Here is a 16,405-nt window from a genome sequence, read left to right as displayed (position 1 = left end):
TGGGCAAACAGATTTCCTTTTTTTCTAAAAACAGGAAAAACATGGGCTGTGAGGCCCCCCTGGGGCACACCTGGCCGTGACCAGCATGACCAGCGGCCTCCAGGCCCCGCGGAGAGGCCAGCTGAAGGGCCTGTGTCCTGAGCCAGCAGAGGGCAGAGGGCACGGCCGGCCTCCATTCCTTCTGGGCTGTTTCACGGATCTCCCATGAGCTAATGGTCATGGTTCAATTAACCATGTTTGAGGGACGATTTCCCAAGACAGAGCCTTAACTTGGTGGGTAAATGCGGTGGTCTCAGCGCAAAGGCAGAGTGAAAACAGGCAGAAGAAAGGCGAGTTTGGGGAATCCTGGCCATCTCCTCTTTCAGAAAGCAGCGACGGGTGCAGGGAGGGACCCTGTCTCCTCTCCTGGGTCCTGTGGAGGCCTGGGCTGCCCCCCAATGAGCAAGCAGGGGCCCTTCTGCCCAGCACGGCCTCCATGGAGCTGTGAGCCCCGGAAAAGAATCCACTCAGCAGGAGAGCTCCGTGCACAGACCCCTAAAGCCACCGTGCCCACCCCCTCTGGTGGGAGACCGGGGGACCTAGGCCGTCCCCGCGGCTCTGTCCAGCAGTGCTCGCACACGCCAGAGCACCCAGGGTTGCCTCCCGCTCAGCAGCTCCGGGAAGTGACGCCAACTGCCAGGACAGGCAGAGAGGACGTCGTGGGGTGGCCACGTTTCTGCATCCCCATGACGGGCACCCCTGCGGACAAGGGTGAGGCTGGTCTTCGTGTCTCAGGAGGAGCTCAGCAGACACCTGTTCAGTGTCCAGCTGGCCCGGGTGCTGATGCAACGGGCTGGGGTGGGGAGGGGAGATGGGGGGAACCAGGCCTGCAAACAAGCCATCAGAGGGAGAGCTTCAGCCCCACAGGGCTGGTGACCCAGGCATCGCGCCCTCTCAGCCCACACAGCCCGCGTCCATGCAAGGCAGCCCCACAGTGGAGCCTGGCAGGCACGTGGCTGGGCCCGGGGGTGCCCCGGCATAATGTGGGGGACGGTGAGGGGTCGGCCCAGGTCCAGCTCGCGTGGGCCGGGGGAGCACGCCAGGCATGGAGGGAGGGCCCGCCCCACCCCCACTCTTTAGGTGTCTTTCACTTTCTTGGTAATGTCCTTTGATGCACAGATTTTAAATTTTGATAAAGTCCGATGTATAATTTTTTTTTTTTTTTTTTTTTTTTTTTGCGGTATGCGGGCGTCTCACTGTTGTGGCCTCTCCCATTGCGGAGCACAGGCTCCGGACGCGCAGGCTCAGCGGCCATGGTTCACGAGCCCAGCCGCTCCGCGGCATGTGGGATCCTCCCAGACAGGAGCACGAACCCGTGTCCCCTGCATCAGCAGGCGGACTCTCAACCACTGCACCACCAGGGAAGCCCCCCAATGTATTATTTTAAAAAATTTGTTGCTCATGCTTTTGGTGTCAAATCTAAGAATCCACCACCAAATCTCAGAAGACAAAGATTCACCTCCTCATATACACACTACTATATATAAAATAGATAACTCAAGGGCCTACTGTAGAGCACAGGGAACTCTACTCAGTACTCCGTAATGACCTATATGGGAAAAGAACCTAGAAAAGAGTGGATATATGTATATGTGTAACCGATTCACTTTGCTGTACACCTGAAACTAAACAGCATTGTAAATCAGCCATACTCCAATAAAAATTAATTTAAAAATAAGAAAAAAAAGAAAAGAGAAAGATTCACCTGTGTGTTGGTCAGAGTTCTCCAGAGAAACGCGACCAACACACATGCGCGCATGCGCGTGCTCTCACACACACACACACACACACACACACATACACACGGTTGCACGATGTGAATGTACTTAATGCCATTGTGCACATTCAGAAAGGGTTAAAATGGTCAGTTTTATGTCATGCATATTTTATCACAATAAAAAAGTAACATTGGGCCTCCCTGGTGGCGCAAGTGGTTGAGAGTCCGCCTGCCGATGCAGGGGATACGGGTTCGTGCCCCGGTCTGGGAGGATCCCATATGCCGCGGAGCGGCTGGGCCCGTGAGCCATGGCCGCTGAGCCTTGCGCGTCCGGAGCCTGCGCGTCCGGAGCCTGTGCTCCGCAACGGGGGAGGCCACAACAGTGAGAGGCCCGCATACCGCAAAAAAAAAAAAAAAAAAAAAAAAAAAAAAAAAGTAACATTTATTGCTTTGAATTCTGTTACAAAACTTATACCTATCATGTTCAGAAATTTAGTAGAGACACACTGTTTGGTGGCGATTTTTGTACTTGATACACTAGAAATTCTTCCCTGACATTTGGGATTCATCCTTAATGTTGTTTAAACAGCTAGAGTATCATTTTTAATCAATCCCTTAATTCTGGGTCTATACCCCCCCATCAAATTTTTATGATTAAAACTTAAGTGAAAAACTTTACAAATTCATATTTGTGCCCTGTCAGATCAGCACAACAAAACTCTGCAAAAATTCACCGTGCTACCACCTGCCAGGCACTAAGGACATGTGAGCGAGTGCAGGTGAGCACCCCGCCCCATGACACTTATAGGCCCGTGGGGGAGACACAAAAGTCACCCAAATCCTATTTACATGAAATATCCCGAACAGGCAAATCTACAGAGAGATGGGATTACAGGGGTGGAGGTGATGGCTGAGGGGTAAGTGGTATCTTTTCAGTGACGACGATGCCCTGAAATTAGTGGTGACGGTTGCACAACTCTGCAAATTGACTAAAAACCATTGAATTGTACACTTCAAATGGGTGAGTCATATGGTATGTGAATTTTATCTCAATAACATGGCTTACAAGTAATCTCCTGGGAGGAAACATGGGAACACCCTGTGCAGGAAGTGGTGAGCACCAAGGAAGGGAGTGGGCTGCAGGTGAGGCGGGGAGAGAAGGTTGGAGGGGACCCTGAGATTGCGGAGGGTCGGGCAGGGGGCATTGTCCACACTCGCCTTTGCTCCCACGGGCTGGAGCCACAGGAAAGCCCGAGCCCTCGGCTGCCAAGAAGCAGGTGGGCCAGGGGACTGCACGGGAACCTTCGCTGGCCTGGGAGAAGAGATCCACCCCAGAGGGTCCCTGCACCAAACCTCCAACTGCATCCCAGCATCCAGAATACTCCATAACAACTGCTTATCTTGTGTACGTGTGCGCCTCCCTCACGGTCATCCCCATATCTCTGGGGACAAGCACAGGGCTGGCATGCAGTAGGCGCTTAATACCTGCTCACAGGTGAATCCAGGAAGGAGTGAGTCTGGGCCCCAACCTGGGCAGCAGTGGCCTCTGCCTGCCCGGCCCACAGTGGCCACTGTGGACAATGAGGAACTGAGAGAGGGAGCCGGGTGGCTGCACTGTGGGTCTCACAGGGACCCCGTGAGCGTCCCTGAAGGGGGCGGCGGGCTCCAGGACCAGCTGCTTATAAGCCAGTTCTCCCCGCTCCTTCTGGTTAAGCCTGGAGCTCCTCAGATCCTCAGACCCACAGCCTGGCTCCGAGGTTGGAGACCTGCTTCTGATGGGGGACTGGGGGCCCTAGGGGGCCTGAGGGCTTCTCAGTGGCTGCAATGAAGCCCCCCCAGACTCTGGGCTCCTGCCCCACCTCCACTTCAACTTCAGACCCAGCCTCTTCTTGCTGTGACTCAGAGTTTCCCCTCATGACCTCGGAGGTCCCGCGGCTCTGCTTCCAGGCCTCCCTCCGGCCTAAGCTGGAGAGGACCCCACGCAAGACCTCCAGGAGGTGCCCGACAGGAAAAAGGCCCTGCCCAGGGCACTCCCAGGACAAGGACCCAGACAAGTTCAGGTGTCAGAAGGTGGCCTGAGGTCAGCAGAGAGGGCCCAGTGACCCCACTCAGGGAGAAGTGGCCTTGGAAGGCCAGCTCGGCGAGCATGGCGAGGCCAGACAGCACCATCCTGCACACCCTAGCCTTGGGCCGCCGGCACTGGGGAGCCGCAAGGAGCTGAGCACACACCACGGACTCGAGCACGGAAACCCAGAAACATGTGTTTCTGTTCAACGTCCTCGCTTTTATCTTAAGACGGGCATGCTGTCTAAGAGTCTCTGGCCCTCCCCCCTGAAATTTAGAACAGGTTCCCTCTAAGACAGTGGAAACTGATGGGAGGTTCTGGAAAGGTTCTGGTTCCTCCCAAGACCACTGCAGAAACTTCCCAGAGGGAAGGCAGCTGTGGAGCAGTGAGGCCAGGAAGAGCGAGGTGGGGGCCAGGCCGGTCCCCAAGCCCAAGGGAAGACGCAAGGGTGGGGAGCTGACCCTGCACACTGGAGGCGGCCGCTCAGGCTTCCCCAAAACGCTGGGCACTGGCAGCCCCACCCCGCCTGCCCGCCTGCCCGGGCCCTCGTCGCCAAGTCCTCTCTGCGCTTCACGGCACGTCAGGCTCCCTGCCATTACACCTCCACAGTCCTGGGCAGTGGAAGACGCTTCTGGCCCGGCCCAGGGTCGTCTGCCCGGCCTGCTCCCCACCCCTCCTGCACGCGGCACACGACTCATCCAGCTCCCTGCGGTCCAGGGACGCCCCTCCGTCCCAGAGGCTGGCCCATTCTGCAGCGCTGCCACTGCCCCATGGACCTGCTGCAGGAGGTGCTCACCCACAGCGAGTTCTCCCCAGGGCCTGTGCCTCTGTGTCCCCACCACGCTCCCCAGGCCAGTCCACTGACATCCACACCTACAACTGGCTCCCTGCCTAGCTGCACCCCAGCTGCCCCCCAGGCCCCCGTGCCCACCCGCCCCACGCTCCCTCACCTGGCGGGAGGGAAGGCAGTCTGTGTCTGGGAGTCCGGGTGCAGCTGAGCAGCAGTGGACCAAGCCCAGAACAGCTGGGATCTGACCTTGGCTCTGAGAGGCTCCGCAAGGCTCAGCACATGACCGAATACTTCCCGTCAAGCGTGCTTGACGACCGACCCCACGTGCTGCCGTGACACCTTTGAGGCCACAGACCCCAGAGGCCTAACCCAGCGCTCCCCTGCTCTCAGCAGCCGTGCTCCCACCCCATCGCAAGGCCGGCTGCCGCCCGCCTGCCCCTTACCCAACAGGCTGCACCTCCCTGCCAGCCCATGAATCCTCCAAACGCGCCCAACACATCCTCCTGCGGGGACCAGGGGCACCTCGCCTCTCATCCCTACAGAGCCGCTCCCACAGCCCCTGCTGGGTCCCCTGTGCCTAAGCGCGGGGGCCTCCTCCCAGGGCTGGGAGTGCACATGGCTGTCATGCTAACCCGCACCGCACCATCTAGGCTGGCTGAGCGGGAGGCACTCGGAACACCTGGTTCCTCGTCTGCTGGGACAAGGGCAGGACCACCTGGCAGCTGCTCTGGGGTGGCTGAGCAGCCACCTTCGGGGTACAAGTACCACTTACCGCCACCCAGAAGGGCCTGGCACCACGGACCCGACAATCTTGCCAGGTTTCTGAGAAACGACAGTCCCAGGCAGGGGGACACTCACCACACGATGGCCAACCTGGGGATGGTGAACATGAGGGCTGGCTCGTAGTCGTCAATCATGTCCTGGGTTAGGTACCCGAAGTCCAGGGCCCTGGCAGGGGAGGGAGAGAGTGAGCAGGGGCGACCCACGGCCAGACGGGGGAGGGGAAGGCGGCTGCACAACCCTCACCCACGTCGGCGCTTGGCGGCCAGCTGCTGGACGAGCCCTACTCTGCAAGGTCCAGCGCAGGTGGCTGATGCTCAGCCTGCCCCATCTTCCCACTTCCCGACCCCATGGCTGACGGAAGAAGCAGGGGTGAGTGAGAGGTGCTTGCTGAGGGGAGCTGGTGAGGACAGCTGTGCTGTCCGGCACCCAAAGCAGAGAATAAACGTGGAGCAGAAACACTGCTCTGAACCATTTAACACGGCCAAGAAACCCGAATTGCTCTCCTGGATTTCTTCCTCTTGCAGGTATACGAAACGCTTTCTCTACCTGCGTGAGCAAGCGCTGCTGGCATCATCATGTTCTAAATAAAGGGTATTTCCTGTCATCTTATTCTTGGGTGATTTGAAATATCTCTCGGCATATAACAGTGAATAATCTGTCTTTAAAATTAACAAACTGACGATGTGATATTAGACAGCTTCAAAACTTATCTACTACTGAAGCACAAGTCACATACAAGGAACATTTTAAGTTAAATCTTAGTCCCAAAGTCTATTCAGAAAATCTGACTTCAAATCTGACCCCACACGCCCCATACAAGCCATGATGAGAATACTGATGATACACCTCCAAAACCCAGCTCAGCAAGGGTTCCATTCTGGCCAGTAGGGAAGAAGAATAGAGGAAAGGAGAGGAGGAGGTGGTGAGTGAGGGCCACCTGGTGTCTCCTGGAACCAAGATGAGAAGAGGAAGAGGTGAGGAGATGAGCAGGTGGGGAGGTGAGGAGTTGAGGTGAGGAGGTATGCAGGTGAGGAGGTGAAGGGGAGGGAGGAGAGAGGAGAGAGGAGGGGAGGAGGGGAGGGGAGGGAGGGGAGGAGGGGAGGGAGGTGAGGAGGTGAGGAGGTGAGGGAGGTGAGGAGGTGAGGTGAGGAGGTGATGGAGGTGAGGAGGTGATGGAGGTGAAGAGGTGAGGGAGGTGAGGAGGTGAGGGAGGTGAGGGAGGTGAACATGGAGCCCTTCTCAACCACGTCAGCTCCACCTGCAGGGTCTGGGCCCAGAGAAAGGGGACGCTGGGGCTGAGGAACAGTTGTGTGTGTGGAGGCTTCGTGGCACATGCACATGGTGCCCCTGTCCCGGTGCAGCCTTCACCCACGCCCAGGGCAGCAGGAGCCCTGCCATTCCCGGGTGGCCTCACCTCTCCACCGTCTCACAGAACAGCACGATGACCTCCTGCTGCACGTAGTACTCCCGCGGGGATTTCACGGGCACCATGGCCGACACGTAGCTGCAAACAGAGCGAAGGGAGTGAAGGCCACCTGGTGTCTCCCGGAACCAAGGGTGTCTTAACTGGCAACCAAATATGGTCCCTCCAACTGCAGCCCAGCCGCATCTCAGCAGCTTCATGAACACACCCCCACCCAGCATCACCGTTTATATTTTGAGCCAAAGCTCCTCCCAGGGTCAGGCCTCAACCAGCACCTCCTTGGGTCCCACAGCCCTGCCCACCCTGGAACCGCCACTGCCCACTGCCGCAATGGTCCCCAGCCTCGAGGGAGTGAATGACCCTGTGCAGGGCAGGCGGACAACCCCTGGGCCCCCACGCAGGGCAGGGCCAGGGGGCTCCACCCACTCCCAGGTGAGAACATTTTTCTATCACTAACTAGTTTTTCTTGTTACGAAAGCTCAGTTGGAAAGATGTGGAGCAGACAGAACCGGCCGAAGCTATAAAGCTCATTTGTGGCGCCCACTCCCTAGAGAACCGGCTGGAATGCCTGACTTCCTCCTGGGGCCCACGTGGCACAGGCCGGACAGTTTTCATTCACCGGGCCACTGTGTACGGACTTTGGGGTCCTGCTCCTCATCTACCTCCAGCGTCTCCGTGTCTGTGGACACCGCGCAGGCCCCTCCCCGCAGTCCCGGGTCCTCCACAGCCCGTCCTGTGAGGGCCCCAGGGACCACGCCATGTCCTCTGCTGCGGGGGGGGGGCGGGCACGCCCCAGGGAGCTAGTGGGGGTGCGGAGGGCAGACCCGCTGAGCTGGAGAGGCGCCCCCCTCACCCCACGGAGCTGGGGGTGCCAGCAGGCCCCCCAGCGGCCTCCACTTTCTCCCGGCTCCTGCAGCGTCCCACGTCCGGGCACAGAGACGTGCTGGGGGCGGGGCGTTGTGTTGAGCGTGACTTTCACCCGCAGGACCACCAGCGGCAGAGGTGCTGGGCGGGACCGGCATCCCCTGCGTCCCTCTGTCGCCTCTGCCCGCCCCACCCCCCCCCCCCGGCCGGCGATGGCCCGGAACCAGACCGCACCTTCCCCCGGCGGAGTTTTCCTGCTGCAGACGCAGAGCCCGGCGGAGCTGGCCGCCCCCAGCCCTCCCCACGGGGCAAAGGGTTAGGGTTCCTCGGTCACCTCAGCTCGAACTCGGCGAACAGCACGTCGAAGTGCCTCAGCGCCTCCCGCATCTTCTCCGTGTAGGTGTTGAGGTCCCGCAGCGCCTGGTCGCGGAGGGCACCGCGCACGTCCTCCAGGCTGCGGGTCAGCTCCTTGGCCAGCGGCCGCATGGCCATGCTCTCCAGCTCGCGGTTCATGATGATGGAGCCGGCGGCCAGGCACTGCGGGCGGCAGAGGGCGTCAGGGAGGCCCCACCCGCGTGTCCTCGGCGCCCGGAGCCTGCGGGCTTCCGGAACCCACGACAGCGGGCGCTGAGAAAGGCCCCCCCCAACGGCGCCCGAGAAGACTGTACAGCTAGAGGTGGGACCGGAGGGCAGAACAACGGCGGGGCTGGGGCGCCTCATCCCGGAGACGCCTCCCAGGCCTCCCTTCCGGGAGCCCCTCCCTCATATTCCTGCCCCCCTCCCCCATCTGCTCTGGGGATCCTGCTCCCTCCTGGTTTCTCTTAGATGCAGAGCCATCATGGCGGTTAGAACAAATATCCTCGGCTTTGGGGGCTCCATGCAGGGACCTCCGGGCCATGTGACCCCTGTCCCCTCCCCACCCGGCCCACAGACGCCAGGTTCCGGCCGTACTCCAGGTCCACCGCACCGGGGCTGACCGCGGCTCCCCAGGAAATCCAGGCGTTTTAGGAAGCAGACGCCTCGTGTCCATAAAGGCTCCCTGCATCACCTCATGGCTTGCACAGCTGCCCCTGCCCCTGGGACCCGCTTAGCGGAGCTGAGCACTGAGGCTGGGGGGAGAGACGGCCTACCCAGGGCCCCAGCAGGGACGCCCAACCAGGTGCGGCTCAGAGGAGCCAGGTGGAATGGGCTGAAACGGGGGAGCCGGTGGGCTCAAGGGCCTGGCAGTGTGGGGGAGGGGGCATTCCAGGAGTCCTGCAGAGCTGAGGCGGGGAGGACCGAGCAGTGCACACCCCTAGGGTCCTGAGAGCAAGGCCAAGGGGTCGTCTGGGTGTCCCACGGGTCACCACTGGCTGGGGTGAGGCTGGTCCTGCCTCCCCGGGCGGGCACCTCCCTCCCGTGTCTCAGGCTCCTCGGGAGGTGAAGACCAAGATCGGAGGGGCTATGTGAGTGGCGGCTGGAGTGTGGGCCAGGGCGCAGCCGCCCCGCCCCACAAAAAGAAACAGTCCTGGGGGTGCAGGACGGGCAGTGCTGTTCCGAATACCAGCATTATTGTAATAACTGCTTTTAGGCCCTACGTGTCTGGGGGCCTGAGAACCTCATAGAAATCACATGTTAGGCCTCGTGTCTATATTTGCTTGTGTATAGTTTCCAGGGAGCGTGTTCTCGCCTCCCCGCGACCCTACAGGTTCAGCACCATCTGTAACCCTTGGAGAAGGAGACGCCAGGCCCTGCACCTGTAGGTGCACACAGGTGAGCATCGTAGAGAAACAGCTGGACAATGCCCAGCATCGTGACCCCGGATCCCAGCAGCCACCCACTACCTCGGCGCCAAACCAGAGCTGGCCGGCCAGGTTGTCGTGCCGGATCTCCTCGGGGAACTTGACACAGAAATCCCGTGGGGCGCGGTCCTGGGGGATGCACACATCCATGATCTGGTTAATGATGTTTAACACGTTGTCCTGAAACAGAAACAGGAAGTGCGCTAAGATGCAGCTCCAGCTGGCGGCTGGCAGGACTGCTTGGAAAGTCGGAGAGGCAAGCCCAGTGCAGGTTAGGATGACGAGGTGATGTGGTAGCACACGTGGGCCTGCTCTGCAACTGCTACAAGGAACTCAAACTTTCCAGAAGTATCCAGAGTGAAGAGCACACCCTTCCCCACGTCCAGGTGTCTAGAGCACCCGCCATGAGGGCTGAGGGCGCTTCCCACATCAGTCACCAAGTTCATGGTGCCTCGCCCTTTGTGACGGCTGTACCTTTCCCTGCTGACCCGCGCACCTGGGCTCCCTGCAGCCTCAGCCACGATGACCGCCCCGAGCATCTCTCTGAACTCCCGTACACAAATTTCTTAGGAGAGAGCTGGAGAAATGGAATTGCTAGGTGGACAGACACACAAAAAGTGGATTTTCACTGCCCACTTGCTGTGCTGCTTTGATTAACATATAAGCCTGTGTCACCCTGGGCATGATCGCGACACAGGCAAGACCGGCTGTCAGGACAGACATCACTAGGAGACCACATGTAAGACTGGTCTTCTCAAACCTGTTTTACTGCATCTTAAATTACATCCCATTCTTTTCTCAAAATTGTCCTGTTCTTTAAACGTCTACCATCCATTCAGTAGAACTGTGAGAATGTTGAAAGTTTAGTTTGTTTCTTTAATTTGTTAAAGGTAAGATTAATACCCATTCATCCTAGAGAAACTGGAAACATGGGAAAGTGGAGGGGCAGGGAACGTCCTTGGGACAGTGACTGCAGGTGGGGACAGTGACTGCAGGTGGCACGCTTCCTTCCAGTTCTTGTCCCCGTGGGCTGCTTCCCATCAGCACGGTTGGGATCATCTGTGGACGTAATTTTGTACTCTGCTGCTGTCATGTACTGTTGGGACGTGTTATTATCACTTTCCACAAATCCACCTTGTGACAGGGAGCCACTTAAGATTCCAGCACATGGACCATCCTTTTAACTCCCTGCTTCCTCTTCTGCTGGACATTTACGTCATTTCTAATTTACTGTGAGTAACGTAATCACCACTGTGGTGCCTGACACTGAATTTTGGGTTAGTCCCTCAGAATCCACTCATCCCTAGAAGTAGCACTACAAAGTTAAAAGAGTGTTAAGTGCATTTATAGGCCTTAATTACATTCCACCAAATTGCTTTCCAAAAAAAGACAGCACACCCTCACCCTCAGCAATTTTGTATCTCAACAGTCCTCCTCTCCACCCTCTGAGGCTTGAGTTTCATTTTTCTTAGGCAGTAGATGTGAGCGGGAAGCATGACTTTCTAATGCAAACAACTGATGTACTAAACTCTGAAGGAAATTCTGCACCATAAGGAAATCGCACAAAACATAAAAATAAATCCAACCAACATCAAGTGGTCCTACTGTCAGCTCTGCTTAAAAGGTTTTCTGGGTGGGCAGGTCTCTTTCTCACGATTCAGCAAAGTAATGAACAAATAATGGCAAAAATAACAGCAAGTGCTCAGGAAACGTCAGCTGGTTTTGAGAGCCAGGAATCTTAGCCCAGCAAGGCGGCAGGGCTTACCCAAAGTTGTGTGGCCTTTTAGTGGCAGTGATCCCACCCTGCCCAGCCCCAGGACGGCAGCTGCCTGAGGGCGAGGTCTTTTTTCCTGCACTGATGGGTCTCCAGTGATAGAGCAGTGCTGAACATACAGTGTCCCTCAGCGGACGTTTACTGAGGCGTCAGATTCCAGCCACGGTGGAGCAACATGCATGAAATTTACCTCTTCAAACGACAATAATGGAAGCAAATGAGACAGCGGTTCTCCAGACACTGGATGTCAGGCAATAAGTGATCCCAGAGAGAAGAGAAACAAATGAGGTGGGAGCTATGACTGCCCAGCTCACTGCCTGGAGGGAATTTTCAGGTCGTGGCACAGACAGGGTACCCACGGGGGACCCAGCAAACTCCCTAGTTGAAGAGATAGAGCTGAGAGCCTGGGGAGACCAAGGCAGCCAGAATCTGGAGGACAGAGTAGCAGACATAAGTGAGCTGCCCAGGGAGACAGCCTCTGGGGAGGCCCCTGAGTATTCAGCTGGGCACAGGACCGAAGAGTAGAGAAGTTCACGGTTCACAGGGCATTGGGTAGATACCCGAACGTGTCTTGCCTCAGTAGCAGACTATTCCTAGCCCCAGACTAAACACAGCTCTGATCCTGCCTAACACCTTAAAGAGACAGGATGCAAAAGGATCAAACCATTTCTAAGTAACCAAACTGTATCAGCACAAAGCTCAAAAAAGTTTATGGAAAAACAAAAATATTCAGCTCTCAGCAAGGTAAAATTCCCAAGGTCAGGCATCCAATTAAAAAATTACCAGGCTTGGGCTTCCCTGGTGGCACGTGGTTAAGAATCTGCCTGCCAATGCAGGGGACACGGGTTTGAGCCCTGGTCCGGGAAGATCCCATATGCCACAGAGCAACTAAGCCCATGCACTACAACTACTGAGCCTGCGCTCTAGAGCCTGCAAGCCACAACGACTGAAGCCTGCGCGCTGCAACTACTGAAGCCCGCACTCCTAGAGCCCGTGCTCCACAACAAAGAGAAGCCACCTCAATGAGAAGCCTGCGCACTGCAAGGAAGAGTAGCCCCCACTCGCTGCAAATAGAGAAAGCCCGTGTGCAGCAACAAAGACCCAACGCAGCCAAAAATAAATAAATAAAAAATTTAAAATTATTTTAAAAATTACCAGGCTTGCAAAGAATTAAGAAAATATGATACATGATGAAAAGAAAAAGCAACCCATCGAAACCAACCCAGATCTGACAGAGGTGATAGAACAGGGGATGAAGGCAGCTGTCATAACTGACTTTTGTGTGTTCAGAAAGTTATGTAGACTCAATGAAGAAACAAAAAGGTCTCAAACTGATCCAGAGACAAAACTTACAGTATCTGAGGTGAAAACAAAAATACACCAGATGGGATTAACCTCAGATTAGACAGGTCAAAAAAAAAAAGAACAATACACTTGGAGACATAGCAATTGAAACTTTCCAAATTTATCAGAGAGAAAATACCAATAATGATAATAGAAAAGACCATCAGTGAGTTCTAGGACAACCTCAACATGTCAAAATATGTATAATTCAAGACCCAAAAGGAGGAGAACTGAAACAGAAAAAAATATGTGAAGGAATAGTGACTAATTTTTTCCCCAAATTTAATGACAACTATAAACTCACAGATCCAAGAAGTTCAATGAACCCTAAGCACAGGAAACACAAAGAAAGTGATACAAAGTCACAGCATAATCAAATTGATGAAAACTAATAAAAAGAGAAAACCTCACAAGTAGCAAGAGAAAAAAATTTACATACAAGGAACAAAGATAAGATGACATTAGCATTCTCACTGGAAACAATGCAAGTGAGAAGAGTGGAAGAACATCTTTCAAGTATTGAGGGGAAAATGATAACTTAGGATTCTAAACCCAGCAAAAATAGCTTTCAAAATTGATGGCAAGATAAGAATTCATGACCAGCAGACTCGCACTACAAAAAAATGCTAAAGAAAGTCTTTCATGCAAAAGGGAAAAGACACCAGATGGAAACTGAGATCTTCATGAAGGAACAGAGAGACCAGAAAGGGCAACTGCATGGGAAAAATGCAAGATCCTTTATTATTGTTTAATTTTCTTTACAAAAAATTTGACTGTTTAAACAAAAACACTGACAATATAGTGTGAGTCTAAACACATGTAAGACGAACATGTATGACATAAAGACATAGACTACTTTTAAAGAGTTCAATACCACCTCACACATACAGTAAGAACCTTACAGGGGCTTTTATCCCATCTGTCCCTTCCGGATCAGCTGCTGTTACTGCTGCTGTTGCTGTGGGTGATGGGGCGGACAGTAATAAAAATAGTTAATAAAATCTAAATGTAATTTACCATATCAACAAACTAAGAGGAAAGAAAAACACACGATAACCTCAACAGACACAAAGAGAGCATTTGAAAAAAATCCAACATCCATCCATTCCTGATAAAACTCTCAGCAAGCTATGAATAGACGGCAACTTCCTCAGCCTGAAAAAGAGCATCTATGAAAACCCTATGATAGCTAACATCACACTGACTGGTGAAAAACTCAATGCTTTTCCCAAAATTGATCTATAGATTAAATGCGATCCCAATCAAAAACTCAGGCTTTTTTGTAGACATCTACAAGCTGTTTTTAAGTTTCATATGGAAATGCAAAGAACCTAGGATAGCCACAACAACTTTGAAATAGAAGAACAAAGTTGGAGAACTGACGCCCTCTGATTTTACAACTTACTTTAAACCTACCATAATTAAGACAGTGTGATACTGGCCTTAAGACAGATCAGCGGAACAGACTAGAGAAACCAGAAATAGACCCACACAGATATGGACAAATGATTTTCAACAAAGGTGCAAGAACAATTTAGTACAAAAAGGACAGTCTTTTCAGTGAGAAAGGATGGTCTTTCAACAAATGATGCTGGAACAATTGAAAATTCATTTGCAAAAAAAATATGAATGTTGGTTGAAAGATCACACCATATACTAAAGTTAGGTCAACATGGATGAGAGACCTAAATATAAAACCTCACAACTACTGAAGCCCGTGTGCCTAGAGCCCGTGCTCCGCAACAAGAGAAGCCACCACAGTGAGAAGCCCATGCACCACAAGGGAGAGTAGCCACCGCTTGCTGCAACTAGAGAAAGCCCTCGCACAGCAACAAAGACCCAACACAGCCAAATAAATAAATAAATATAAAACCTTTCTTTCTTTCTGAAAGAAAATGAGAAAATTTGATGACCTTGGGTTAGACCAAGATTTCTTAGATATGACACCAAAAGGATGATCTATATAAGGAAAAAGTAGGTAAATTGGGCTTCATCAAAATTTGAAACTTAGGCTCTTCAAAAAACTGCTAGGAGAATGACAAGATAATCCACAGACTGGGAGAAAATGTTCGCAAATCATCGTCTGATAAGGGATTTAGTGTCCTCACATGGTCATCCCTCTGCGACTGTCTGTGTCCTAACTGCCTCTTCTTGTAAGGACATCACTCAGATTGGATCAGGGCCCACCCCAGTGACCTCATTTTACCTTAATCAGCTCTTGAAAGGCTCCATCTCCAAATGCAGTCACACCTGAGGCGCTATGAGTTAGGGCTTCAACACATGAATTTGGCGCGGGGGGGGGGGCACACTTCAGTGCATAACAACAACCCAGAATTCATTTCATCCTACTGCGCCATCAGCATGATTTCTTAAATCCTTTATTATTTTCTGAAGCAAGAAGGAAAACGAAAACCCGTGCAAAAGTCATCAGAAACCACCTGCATACTCATGTGTGCCCTAGTCCACAATTTTCCTGAAGAAAGTTTAGTTTATGTAAAGGCGCATTACTTAGATTCCTTCTAACTGGGATGAGAGTCAGCCCAGCGAGGCTGACAGCAATGCACCTGCCTCACCCTCCACAGTGCCTGAAGGTTCAAAACACCACACCCAGCGTGGCACCAGCCTGTCTGGCTGACCCCAGCCAGAAGGTATGACCTGAGCAGCCCTGAGACCAACGTGAGGACCCGCAGGGGCCCCCGGAAAGCAGAGCCGGGCCAGGCTGGTGTTGCCATGCACGCTCTGCACAGATGCCCCCTGCTCAGCTGAGGGTCCACCTGGTCTGATGGGACCTGGGAGGCCTGAGGTGCCCCCAACAGGGGGCTGAGCCACTACCCAGGGCCGAGAAATTCATGACCTTTGGGTACTTGGCAGGGGCATCCACATCCTCTAGAACTGACTCACAGGTGCTGGGAACTTCAGGGGATGAGGGACCGACCTCCCCAGGGCAACCGTGCTCTAAAATCAAGGCCAGCAAGTGACCCGGCAGAGTGGGCTGCAGCCAGCCGCCTCCGTCAGACTTGCACGTTATCTCGGTTCTCGTGCTGTGATCACACACATCACCCCGTGCTCTGGGCCTTTGTTGAAGCCCCTCCCTGACCACAACGGCCTGCCAAATGCCCACCTCCCCTGCGCCTGCCTGGCTCCCTCCTATGACATCATCCACCCTCTGCCCAGGGGCACCTCTGCAAGTGAGCACTGTTGAATGAATGAATGAATGAATGAACAAATGAACTGGCAGCATCATGAAGGTCAATGAAAATTAGAAATGGCAAAATTGCCTGTTTTGGGGAGTTCCCTGGTGGTCTAGTGGTTAGGATCCCGGGCTTTCACTGCCATGACCCTGATTCAATCCCTGGTTGGGGAACTGAGATCCCACAAGCCAAGCGGCACAGCCAAGAAAAAAAAAAAAAGCCTGTTTCAAGAGAGATGTTAGAAATAAAAGTGACTTTCCAACCTAAATAGCTGAGCTTTGTAGAAATTCACTGTAGTGGGAGCCCCTGACAAAACAAGGAGCCCCAGTAACTGGCCAGTGAAACAAATGTGACAGTGACAAGCCTTTATGAAGTTACGGTACACACGGGGAGGCTCACTTTGGCACCTCTTCTAAGTCCGTTTTCCTGGGGCGGGCAGCTGAGTACAGAGCCAGCACCCAGGATGTCTCAGCCATAACTTTGAGCCATGCGTTTGTGGGGAGAGGAGTCCTCCCAGCGGGCCTGGCTGCTGCCCTCTGCGAGGCCTGCGTGTGAGGCTGGCCCTGGGCTGGCATCCGGGAGCTGGGGTGTCGGGATGGGGGGCTCCCTGGGCCTCCCCTGTTGTGTCTGTGCT

At 54.1% G+C, this 16,405-nt stretch overlaps 1 protein-coding gene across 2 annotated transcripts in view; it reads right to left on the bottom strand.

The window, feature by feature from the left end:
* ZFYVE28 (zinc finger FYVE-type containing 28) overlaps nt 1-16,405 on the bottom strand; it is a 70,306-nt gene that overhangs the window by 41,387 nt on the left and 12,514 nt on the right. Inside the window, exons 3-6 of one of the 2 annotated variants that reach the window (XM_060089462.1) lie at nt 9,505-9,642; nt 8,016-8,218; nt 6,809-6,898; nt 5,470-5,559 (exon numbers count right to left, since the gene is read on the bottom strand). In XM_060089462.1, the coding sequence (XP_059945445.1) occupies nt 5,470-5,559; nt 6,809-6,898; nt 8,016-8,218; nt 9,505-9,642 (521 nt within the window). The remainder of the gene's footprint in view (nt 1-5,469; nt 5,560-6,808; nt 6,899-8,015; nt 8,219-9,504; nt 9,643-16,405) is intronic. The other variant, XM_060089472.1, reaches the window with a different exon arrangement.

Source organism: Mesoplodon densirostris, chromosome 1 (assembly GCF_025265405.1).
Source record: "Mesoplodon densirostris isolate mMesDen1 chromosome 1, mMesDen1 primary haplotype, whole genome shotgun sequence".
NCBI lineage: Eukaryota > Metazoa > Chordata > Mammalia > Artiodactyla > Ziphiidae > Mesoplodon > Mesoplodon densirostris.
This window is presented reverse-complemented; position numbering and strand designations above follow the sequence as displayed.